This window comes from Delphinus delphis, chromosome 10 (genome assembly GCF_949987515.2).
Source record: "Delphinus delphis chromosome 10, mDelDel1.2, whole genome shotgun sequence".
NCBI lineage: Eukaryota > Metazoa > Chordata > Mammalia > Artiodactyla > Delphinidae > Delphinus > Delphinus delphis.
Genome location: NC_082692.2, coordinates 71,758,751 through 71,770,372, shown reverse-complemented (window position 1 = coordinate 71,770,372; position 11,622 = coordinate 71,758,751). Strand labels below are relative to the sequence as shown.

The following is an 11,622-nucleotide window of genomic DNA, read 5'->3' as shown; positions in this document are numbered from 1 at the left end:
TGTAAAGGTGCAAGATCCGGTGGGAACTGCAGGTCGGTGAAGTGGGCCCCCGAGGCTTTCATGCTCTTATCTCTTATCGCCACTCCAGGGCTTTATATGCACGTAAATATTTCACAAAGCCGAGATCGTCCCACAACCACTGCCTCTGTACTGTCCTGGCCGATGTGAATCGTGCGCGGAGAAGCCGGGTAATCTTGCCCGTAAAGAGACGACGCCTGCGTTCTCGGGACCTGGCGCAGCGCGCCTCCCTCGCCTGCAACACTGGCCGAGCGTGGTCCGGGAACTCGCAGCTCGTCCTGAGGCCCATCCACCCCGCAGCCGGCCGCGGCGTCGAGGTACTCTCCAGCCGTTGCGGTCGCCCCTTTTGGCGGGCTCCGGCGCCCCGAGGCTCCACCCCCCGGCGCTGTCTGTCCGCACCCGCGGAGGCGGGCGCCGCGCCCCCATTGGTGGAGCGCTCCGAGATGGCCCCGCCCCATCCCGGCCCCGACGCCAGCACGTTGAGTGGTGGGGGCCGGCAGAAGAACTGCCCGAGCGAGGAGCGGCTCTTGGGGTCGGGCCGCACGGTTGTAGCGCCCGCTTTGGGGCCCCCGAGAGGCTGCTGGGCCGGGATAGCGGCCAGCGGCCACCGGGGGGAAGGGGGTGGGTGGGCTGAGAGCAGCTTGGCGGCGAAGCTGGCCCGCCACCCCTTCCCCCCACCTCCGTCGACCTTGTAGGCAGAAGCTTCCCGGCGCTCCTCACGCCGGCGCGATGGCTACTGCTGCGGAGGCGGAGGCCTCTCCGCCGACGGACGCGAACTGGGAAAGTGGCGGCGGCGGCGGAGACGACGAGCTGAAGCAGGCGCTTCCGGAGCTTGAGTCCTCCCCACAAAATGGCGGCGGCCTCAGCGTCGCGGAGCCCGGCGGCGGCGCCGGGCCTGAGGAGACCGCGGCTGCCGAGGCCGCCCCGAGCCTCTGCCACGAGCAGCCTCAGGACTCCTGTGAGGCGGGCGCGGCCGCTCTGCCCAAAGGCCCCGAAGAGCCCGAAAGACCCGTTAGGAGGAGTTTTCAGATCCCCAGGAAGAGCAGAGAAAAGAAAGGTGGTGCTTCCCCTTTTTCCCAACCCCTCTTTCTCTCTCCCCTCCATCTTTTCATTAGAACCTCTCTGTCTCCTTCCCACACCCACCCGAGACACGTAAACACGCATGCAGCGCCAGCCGCCTCTCCCCGCACTGCCACGGCCGCCCAGCTGCTGCGCTTGGTGCGAGAGGAAAGCGGTGGAACCACGCTCCCTGCTCCCCCTCTCCCCGTGGAAGTTGGAAGTAGCTCAGGTTTGAAGCTTGTCCGTAAGGCTGCAGCTCCCAGAGAGGAAAGATGGTGCTCGGCGCCCCTCCCTCCCAGCCCCTGAAGGCAGAGAAGCTGATGTGTCCTCCTAAGGATGCTTCTGAGAAGTCTCACTGTGGAAATAACCCGTGGCCGTGGATTCTGGGGCTTTCTCCAAGGCCATTGCGTTGAGAGGACCACAAGTGCTTCTCCCTGTGGAAATTCTTCAGCTCTATGCGTCTACTTGAAATTTGCTCGATGTCAGCGTCTTCCCTTGTTTAGACATCTCCGTTAGATGTGATTCATGCACACTGCTGTTTGCCATCACACTTCATTTCCATGTAGATTTTTTTTTCTTGTTTTTGAAGCGCTAGATAGGGCTGTCTCTAAATCCAACGTTAGTATGTTTTTTTCTTGTATTTGAGAAGCTTGGGAAGGTAGGTTCTTGGTGCAGTAATTTCCCTGTGGAAAAAAATAGAGGTCAGCTTATGCCCAAGAGTCACCAACTTGATCTTGCAGATGAGAGAACTTCAGAAAAATATTTAAAAGTCCAGTCTGGTTTTTGGAACCAGTATGGGAACAGTTAAATGAAGTACGTTACCTTTTTAAAACTTAATGCCGTATTGTGACACCTTTCTAATGGAGGAAGTTATCGTTTTCAATTCTTAGAAAACAATTTTTGACTCTCCAGCGATTTGGGATACTCTGTCTGGATTTAGTCAATTTAAAGCCTCTTTTTGTTTTAGTGCGTGGTTCCGTTTTTTCAGATTTACTTTGGAAAGTAATAGGAATTTTCTTATTTGCGGAAAACGTTTTTTATTTGTAACTTGAATCTTGGTAAAGAGACTCTTGAATGAAGCATGTGCTTCCTCTTGCCATGTGCATAACCAGCTACATTTGCACACCTGAAATTGTTAGCCTTCTGTCAGTAAGATACAAATAAAGTCAAATTGTTAATTTCTATTTGGATGATAAAGCCAGGGAAATCCTTGGTGTGAGAAACCATGTTGAGAAAGATGAAGTTATCTTTTGTCCACTAGCATGCAGAATGTTTCTAGAAGTATCTTTTAAGTGAGTTAATGTAATACATTTTAGGGTTCAAGAGAATTCTTGTATAGGTCAAGGTTATCAATCCTTTTGGTTTAGTTAAGATGTAGAGTCTATATGAGGAAAATTAGATTTCATCCTGAGTTATCAATTGGTAGAGAATAGGTTGGAAGTAGATTCAGATGGGCTCTGGTTATAGGATCGAAGTAGGAGGTTGAATTTTTTTCTTTTTAAAAAATTTTTTAGCTTGATACAATTTTGAAGTCCGTTTTTTTAGGGTTTTAAGCAAAACAAAGCATGATGTACCTCCTTTTAATTTTTGATAGGACCAGGAAATTGGCATAAAACCCATTTGGGTTGAAATGTGGGAGGGCACTAGGAAATGTTGAAAGGCACTGTTTGCATGTGTGTTTTTTTTTTTAATTAGATAAATCCAGAGGTTGCTGTAAAATAGACCTCATTTGAACACATTAAAAGTAGATAATAATTGAGGAATTAGGAAATATAAAACCTAGTTGTCTTTGTTTTCTCCCCTGAGTCTGATGCTTCTTTGGGGGAAATTTGTTACCTTTCTCCTCTTAGAGAGGTTTTGGTAAGGAAAATATAACACAGTGGACTTTTTTCATGTTTCGTGAAAGTGAGTAATTTTTAACTTGTCTAAATATTTGCACACTTAGCAGCAGCTGTTCAAATAGTGCAATAGCGATCTAAATAGCACTTTTAAAACTTAAATAAGCAGCTTTTTACCATCATGGACTTCATCCTGTCCAACCTGAAAGGAGTTAATACTTGGTGATAGAATTTAATAGAAAAATATAACTTTTCATTAAAAAAATGCTTTATCAGAAACAGTTCGGCAGGTACTGCTAGTTTCACACTTGATCCCAAGATAATGTCCTCTTGGAAGACTTGAAAGGTATCACTTTATGTATAGGATTTGGCTAGGTATTAGTGGTGTGGTCATCTGAGTCTTTTATCATGAATATTAGATCATTTTCAGTAGATACCTCTGCTTGAACTTTTCAGTATCAAAGGTTCTGTTGCATTCGTATTTTAATATGGCAGACCTTTGCTTGTGACTGCTTTACCAGTGAAATTTAAGATTAGGACTCATGTTTTTGGTAGCTTAAAGGTAAATCTTTGTGAGTATAACTTGACTCAGTTCTTTTATTGGTCTTCACAGTAGCATAACATCCAAAATACTGCCATTCTAATTAAGTAATGATATTGACAAACATTTTATAGTGCTTAATAAGTTACAGGCATTGTTCTCAGAAGTTTATATGTACTAACTAAATCTCAGTAATCCTATGTGGTAGGTACTATTCCCATTTTACAGATGAGGAGACTGAACTACTGAGGTAAATAACTTGCCCAAGGTTACACAGCTAGTAAATGGTGGAGTTGGAATTTGAACCTAGGTGTAGAGTACTTCTTATTTCTTTTTTATTGTAGAAAAGTTTTAGTTCACTTAAAAAAAATTTTTTTTAACAACTATTAAATTTAGTGATGTTTAGTATGTCTTCATCCCTGGGGAATTTTGAGATTCCAAAATTATGTTCATTAGAAAATTAACACATTTATTAAGTACTCACAGATTAAGTCATCTGTTGACTAGAAGAGTAAGATTTTACTCTTTGTGATCTGTGTGCTATTCTGTTTACTTCTTGGCTGGGCTACTTTCTGTACTGTAAGGAGTCACTGTTATATTTAACCGAATTGTGGAATTGCACTTCGTCAGTAGATGTTTCAGTATTGCCTTCTTCTACTCTAAAATCTGATAGTGTAAGTCATCAAAAGTAAATTAAAATCAGTAATTGTATTTGATATAATTTTCCCCTCCAAAGGTCTTGGGAAATGAAGTAGTAATGATGCACTTTCTGGAAAATGTTTATTGGTTAATGCTTTATGTAGGGCACAAGATTAATTGCTCTCGTGCATCTGCGTCTCATGCAGGTGCATCACAAACTAAATGCTCTTACGCACCTGCATCCATACTGGTCTAGTTCAGGAAAATTAAAGGCCAATTCTCCTCCCAAATCCCCATCTTTTCCCACAAAATTTGGAGTTGTCTTTTTGAAGACTTTGGGGTTGAGTCTCTTTCTTAAGGAAATTTACATGATGTTTTAGTAGTTGTATATGAATGGCTTGGTTCTAAGCACCACAGTTTTCCCTACATAGAAGTAAATCTGAGCAGGAATGTACAGGCAGAATCCAGTCATCCACATAAAACGTTTGATAGGCGCATATAAATTCTAAGTAATGGAGGTAAAACTTTCTTTGATGTATTCCCAGTCCAAAAAAAGTCAAGTTTCATATTATCTCTCTAGATCTCTGCTAGAATGTTTATTACTGATTCTGCACTATGTTCAATCATGAGTAGAGATGAATCACCCATTCCTACAGTATTATGTCTGTAGTAATTTTATTAGACTGAAGAAAAATGATTTTTAAAATGTCTAAATTATCATGAGGAACAAATGGATATTCATTGTATTTTAGTCATTAATATCCATAGACATCAGAGAGATGGATTCAGAGAGTATTGCAGACCAATGAGATCCGCAGCCTACTCTTTGCCATTTCCTTTTCTTCCATGAATTACTTTAAATTGGAATGTATATTTTGGAATTTGCCTTGGTATATTTTTATAACGCTGGTCCATCTTTTTTTAATTTTAGCTTGTTTTTACACTTACGATTTTTTTTTTTACATATACACATAAACAATACAAACACAAAGAGTGGCATTGACACTAAATGAGTTGGTAAAAGTAGTTGAGGAAAAATGTTCCTTTGACTAAGAAACAAAGCTACTATTTGGTGACCTTAATTTTATGTCTATTCTAGCTGCTTAAGTTTAACATTTAATTCTTAGTATGTTTTGTATGCTACCAGTAATATAAAATACTCAATTCTAGTTGTGGTTCTGTGATATAGACAGTCTCCTCATTTGAATTATAAATCTCCAAGTGCCTTTGTAAGTCTTTTCTTGAATCCCATAAAAACACATCTATAAAAGGGACTCCCCTGATGGTCTAATGGTTAAGACTTCGTGCTTCCACTGCAGGGGCACAGGTTTGATCCCTGGTTGGGGAACTAAGATCCTGCATGCCATGTAGTGTGGACAAAAGAGAAAAAAAAATGATGAAAACACATCTATCATCAGTTTTGTCAATAGAAGAGCCTTGTGAATTATCAGAAATCAACTCAGTAACTATCTTTCTGACATGAATTTGATGGAAGCACTGTAAATAAGCAAAATTACATGTTTCTTAATGTCTGGAAGAATTATTACGACTGCTGTTAACCTTTATAAACCAAAAAAGGGTGTTAGCTATGGCTTTTGGCCCTGTTAAATGCAATAAATGAGAAAGAAATACTAAGAAATGAGATTCAAAAGAAGACATAAGAGGGTAGAAAGAGCATTCTAGACATCAAATTCTTTTTCTTTTATTGCTAATTTCCATATAGCTAATATAATTTCTTGGTCTAAAATGAGGAAACAATTCTGTTTTTCCAGCTCTTGGAATGATTTGTTTCATCACTTATATTCAGCACTTACATATACATGTTTTACTTATAGTTCAGGAAACAAGATTTGCAGCTAGGGAGCCTTATTTTGAATTCACACCTGCCCTATTCACGTATCAGCCTTGGGCCAAGTTAACTGTTAGCTCAGTTTCATTTGTGAAATGGGCATAATGAACTTCATAGGGTGGTTTCGATGATTAAATGAGATAATGCATATAAAGCTCTTAGTACAGTATCTGAAAAGGAATAATGAGCCACTAATTGTTAGACTCAAAAATTGTCAGAATCCGGAGAACAGTATATTGGATTCTGACTTCCTATGTGAAATGGATGATAAATATATAAAATGTTCTGATCCCCTACGGGTAGTTACAGGTTTATTTATTATTATTGCCTCAGTGATGACCCATAATACTGTGATGTATATATGTTTTCTTTAAAAGAAGTGACAGAATGTGTTGATCAGGTATGTCCTTTAGAGGATTATTAAGGACAAAATAGACCACCAGGGAATGTACATTCAGAACATAAACTGGTTATATTTCTAAACTACTATTACCAGCACATTGACTTGAAATCTTTAAAAATAGCTACAGCATAATTTTATTCTTACAGAAATTGATAATTGGGAAGAAAAACTAGAAATTATAACTTTGGCCTAACTAGTAAAGCCAACTGAGATATTTGAAATATAAAATACCTACTAGGACACAGGTATTGTTAGACCTAAAATCTTGCACCTTTTTCTGTATTTTTATTTACAAGAATTTTTTTCACACTGGCAGTCTAGTTGAGTATTACTTGAGGTGACTAGGACATTGCTTTGGAATGAAACAAATGTTAAGTACTTTTTTGAGAATAATTTGAAAGTTAATGTCTATATAAATTTATATGATTTAACTTGAATCTTTCACTTTTGGTTAGATTGACAGTGGAAATAGTGTTGGAATAGCTTAGCTAAGGAAAATGATTTCATTTTGTAGATTGTAAAATTTCATAGAAATTTAAAGCTACTTCTTTTGATACTTCTTTTTGTCACATCTTTAGATACCTGAAGTCACTTGTTAGTTTAGAAACATAAAAATCAATCATGCATAAAACCCAACTTTAAGAATCATGCTTGGCTCATTTTGGATGGGAAATCCTATGAAAACTTCCACGTGCTGTTTTCCCTCACAAGTTTTTCCAGTTTAGTTGGGGACAGACACAAAGATAAAACGTTTTCTCCTACTGTATTCTATAAAACAGATTTGAATTGAGAGAATGGATGTCTCCGTTTTTTGAGCTTTCGTTTTGTTTTATATATCACTGAATGGTTGAATTTGTGAGACCTAATTTAAAATGACAACAATCATATTTTGGTAGTTTAGAATATATTTGTATTCAATATAAAAAAGTCTTGACAAAGTTTATTCTCATCTTCACTCACTCAGTCATTCAGCTTGGGGCCAGTGCCCCAAGAAAAGGTAGAGTAATGAACAAGGCAGATATAGTTCCTCCTCTCATGGAGCTTACAATCAATAGATTATTGAATATATCCATCTGCTATAAATTTTATTATAGCACACTCTGTGTTTAGTAGTTCTTTAGTTCTTTTTGAGTGTTTTTTTTCCCTGCTTACTCCTACTGTCTTTATTGCATTATTATAAGTATGTTGATTTTATCCCGCTGCCACCTTTTTTAGTGTGCAATTCCAAAGTAGTGGGAATCATTTGTTCTATACACATTCTCATTGAAAGCTACATTTTTACAGGCACTTTTGTAATATATACATGGTTTGGTGGATGAATGGATATGTCATTTGACGTTATAGGGAATACAGTAAAAACAGCTGCTCTTTAGTACCTTTGAGAGTATGTACAAGTAGAACACCGCTTTCAGTAGTGGCCTAAAAGTATTTTGAATGACATTTATTGACTCTATATATAGTATCTTGAAAGAAATTAAGGTAATAGCATATAACATAAGTTCTATGAATACTATCTACAGTGAAAAATAAGTGGTTCCTTTTGGTTTGGGGAAAGTATATATATAGACTTGATGTTTTAAATTTATAACTTATTTCATGCGTAAAGTGGAAATTTGAGGTTATTAGGCTACTGTTTGAAGAACAAATTGTATATTTCACTTAAGTATTTTAAAAATTAAAGGGAGTATGCAGTAGTTGGTGGAGTGGGGAATAAAAACTTTTACTGTTTTTCTTTGCACCAGATGCTGTGCTTAGAGCCTTTTCCATGTGTTGTCTTATGTGCCATATGGCATATAGTGGTTATTAGGATAGCTGGAGTTCTCCTTTTTACTGAAGAAAGTACCGAGCTTGTTTTGTTAAGTCATTGATTTACCCAAGGTCTCCCACAAAGCCAGTAAATGCTAGACCTGATATTTGTGTCCTGTTTTGTCTCCAAAGTTCCACATCTTTCCATTTCACCAAGTTTTCATAGTAAATATCCTCCTACTTTATATTGGTAATACAAGAAGCTAATGGATGCAGCATATTTTATTCTAACTTTAGTATTAAAAACCAGATAGAATCATTTTATTGTATAGACAGCTAAGTGTCTTAAATGTTTTTATCCTTTTACTTATGGCATAAGCATTTCATTTGCTGAAATAAATGGTCCTAGACATACTACCTAAATGTAACATAAAATAGGAGTTGAGGCAAGTTGAGTTTATGCACAGGTTCTTATGAGCGTCTTTAAGCAGTTTAGGTTGCCTAGTGTAGCATCCCCTAAGTTTTGCAAAATTGTAACTTCCTTTTCTGCATGTGTAATGCCAGATGCTCGCTGCTGAAGAGTTTTTTCTTTAATGAATTAATAAGTATCTCTTTTGCATATCACAAAATAAGATAGCCTTGATGCTTTTTTTAACTTTATTTAGAAGTTATATTAACAAAGCCACAAAAATATAAAAAACTACATTTAAGATGGAATCTTAAAATTAATACTGTTTTTTATTTTAGCACTTTTTCAGCCATTAACTCCAGGCTCTCGGGAATTTGAAGATGTTTTAAATATTCTCCACTCATCTTACCTTGAACCAACTTCAGTAACAAATTTTAACTACAGACGTGCTTGCTTGATACATAATGAGCTTTTGGAAAAGGAGGTATGTTTTTTTTTTAAATTTATTTATTTTTATTTATTTTTGGCTGTGTTGGGTCTTCATTGCTGCGTGCGGGCTTTCTCTAGTTTCGGCGAGCAGGGGCTACTCTTCATTGCTGTATGCGGGCTTCTCATTGCAGTAGCTTCTCGTTGCAGAGCATGGGCTCTAGGTGTGCGGGCTTCAGTAGTTACAGCATGCGGGCTCAGTAGTTATGCCTCGCGGGCTTCAGTAGTTGTGGCATGCGGGCTCAGTAGTTGTAGCTCACGGGCTCTAGAGCACGGGCTCGCTAGTTGTGACGCACGAACTTAGTTGCTCCGCGGCATGTGGGATCTTCCCGGACCAGGGCTCGAACCTGTGTCCCCTGCATTGGCAGGCGGATTCTTAACCACTGCGCCACCAGGGAAGTCCAGGAGGTATGTTTTAAATTGTGCTTTTTGTAAGATTCTTCAGAACCAGTTAATAGCCTGGAACTTGTTTTACTTTCTTCCTTTTCTTTAAAAATGCTAAAGTTCTTAGGAAAACCAAATTATGGAGGGAAAAAACAAGTTTTAAATGGCATGTTGTTTTCCCTAAACACTGTTGATATTGCACTACATTTATCTGTTCTGTTAAATTAACGTGTGATTGTGTAAGATAACTTCTTTTACTAACAATGAATCTTAAGCATAGGGATAGCTTATTGTATAATGGCTTAATTGTAAATTCATTACAAGGCTTTTTGCTCTTTCAAGCGTGTTAGTTAAATGGAATCTCTAAGAGCATATTATGTCTCAATTGGAAGGTTAATGAAATACTTTTTTTTTTTTTTAGGATATGCTTAATTTTTTCCCCAGTTATTGCCTGGTAATTGAGTTATCTTAATATCATTAGTAGAAATGCTTAGTGAAAAAGTGAGAACAAAGGGGAATAGTTGAGCCTGTTAGGTAGTGAATTTAAGTTTCATATACAAATTAGAATCTTTTTTTGAGTTTTGATTTAGGAAAAGCCATAATAATCCTGAGGTAATACAAATGAGATGTTTAGAAATATTTGATGTGTATATTGCTTTCTGATGTACATGAAATACTATTAATTTTGTACTTTTATAGGTTGGTTAATCTAGTGCTATGAGAATTTAACTTTGAAAGGATCCCTAAAGTGGATGAATGTTAATGGTTCCCAGAGGAAATTAAAACCTTGGTAGTTTGATGTGGTTTCATGATATGATAGGGATTATTTGTTAATTTTATATGAAAATTTAAAGATTCATTAATTATATTATTGAAGATCGGTAATAGCCTGAACATGGCATGTAAATCTGTTAGGTATGGGCTCCATATCTATTTGCTTGTATCTAAAAGTGAAAGCCAGCAGTTTAGGGTGACTTACAGTTCAGATGTACTTAGATCAAGTCACTCTTTTATCCTGGAAATGGGTATGGAGCATGGCTTATGTACTTGGCACTGAGAATATAATTATAAAGAAATGAAACATTTTTCCTTGTCCTAATTGAGTTTATAGTCTAGAAGTTGGTCATTAAACAGAGATTTATTAAACCACCTATATGCAGTGCACCATGTCAGGTAAAATGAGAGATCCAAAGATAATCAAAAAATGAACTTAAAAATCTATGGGAGGGCTTCCCTGGTGGCGCAGTGGTGGAGAGTCCGCCTGCCGATGCAGGGGACACGGGTTCGTGCCCCGGTCCGGGAAGGTCCCACATGCCGTGGAGCGGCTGCGCCCGTGGGCCATGGCCGCTGAGCCTGCGCGTCCGGAGCCTGTGCTCCGCAACGGGAGAGGCCACGGCAGTGAGAGGCCCGCATACTGGAAAAAAAAAAAAAAAAAAAAATCTATGGGAGAGTTGGAGTGTGGTAAGATTTTAATAGAAATTTAGTTAAGATTGTTTAGCACTAGATGCTTATTTGACTATATTGTAAGGATAAAGATCCAATTATAATGGGAAAAAATGAAGTGTAGAAATTACAGGGAGAGAAAAGATAATTTCCACTTTCGTGGATATGGATTTTTTTTTGCCATGCCTCGCGGCTTGTGGGATCTTAGTTCCCTGAGCAGGGATCAAATCCGGGCCCTCAGCAGTGGAAGCGGAGAGTCCTAACCACTGGACCACCAGGGAATTGCTGATTTGGAATTTCTTAGAAATAAGCTTCCTGAAACTCTTAGCTTGAAAAACATAATCACATACTAAGGAGTCGTTATAGATTTAATTTCATTTAGTTTACAGAAAAGCGAAGAGAACTGAAGTTTGATGGTCGTTTAGATAAAGAACTTTCAGAATCCTATGCATTTCTGATGGTTGATCGGTATCAGGTAAGTGAACCCATTTTATAAAAAACAATTTGAAAGTGCTTCCATTGTAAGTTACCTAAATTTGCAATTAATCAATACTTGATTTTTTTTTAACATCTTTATTGGAGTATAATTGCTTTACAATGGTGTGTTAGTTTCTGCTTTATAACAAAGTGAATGAGTTATACTATACACTTGATTTTTATAAACTAACAATTTTTTGTAGAAATGGAAAAAATGGCTTAGTGCAAGGTATTTCATTGTTTGTAATTTGCTTTTCAAATATGTTCATTTTTTCTTTGATCAAACCTAATTTTCCCCCCTGGAATGTGCTTGATAGTAAATAATTTTTC

The 11,622-nt window shown here is 38.5% G+C and overlaps 1 protein-coding gene across 5 annotated transcripts in view; it reads left to right on the top strand.

Annotated features, from left to right (window-relative positions):
* The first annotated feature begins 624 nt into the window (after nt 1–624).
* Nucleotides 625–11,622, top strand: part of TASOR (transcription activation suppressor) — a 48,936-nt gene continuing 37,938 nt past the window's right edge. For all 5 annotated transcript variants that reach the window (XM_060022706.1, XM_060022707.1, XM_060022704.1 and 2 more), the window contains exons 1-3: nt 625–1,075; nt 8,841–8,986; nt 11,198–11,290. In XM_060022706.1, the coding sequence (XP_059878689.1) occupies nt 748–1,075; nt 8,841–8,986; nt 11,198–11,290 (567 nt within the window). In that variant the 5' untranslated portion in view covers nt 625–747. The remainder of the gene's footprint in view (nt 1,076–8,840; nt 8,987–11,197; nt 11,291–11,622) is intronic.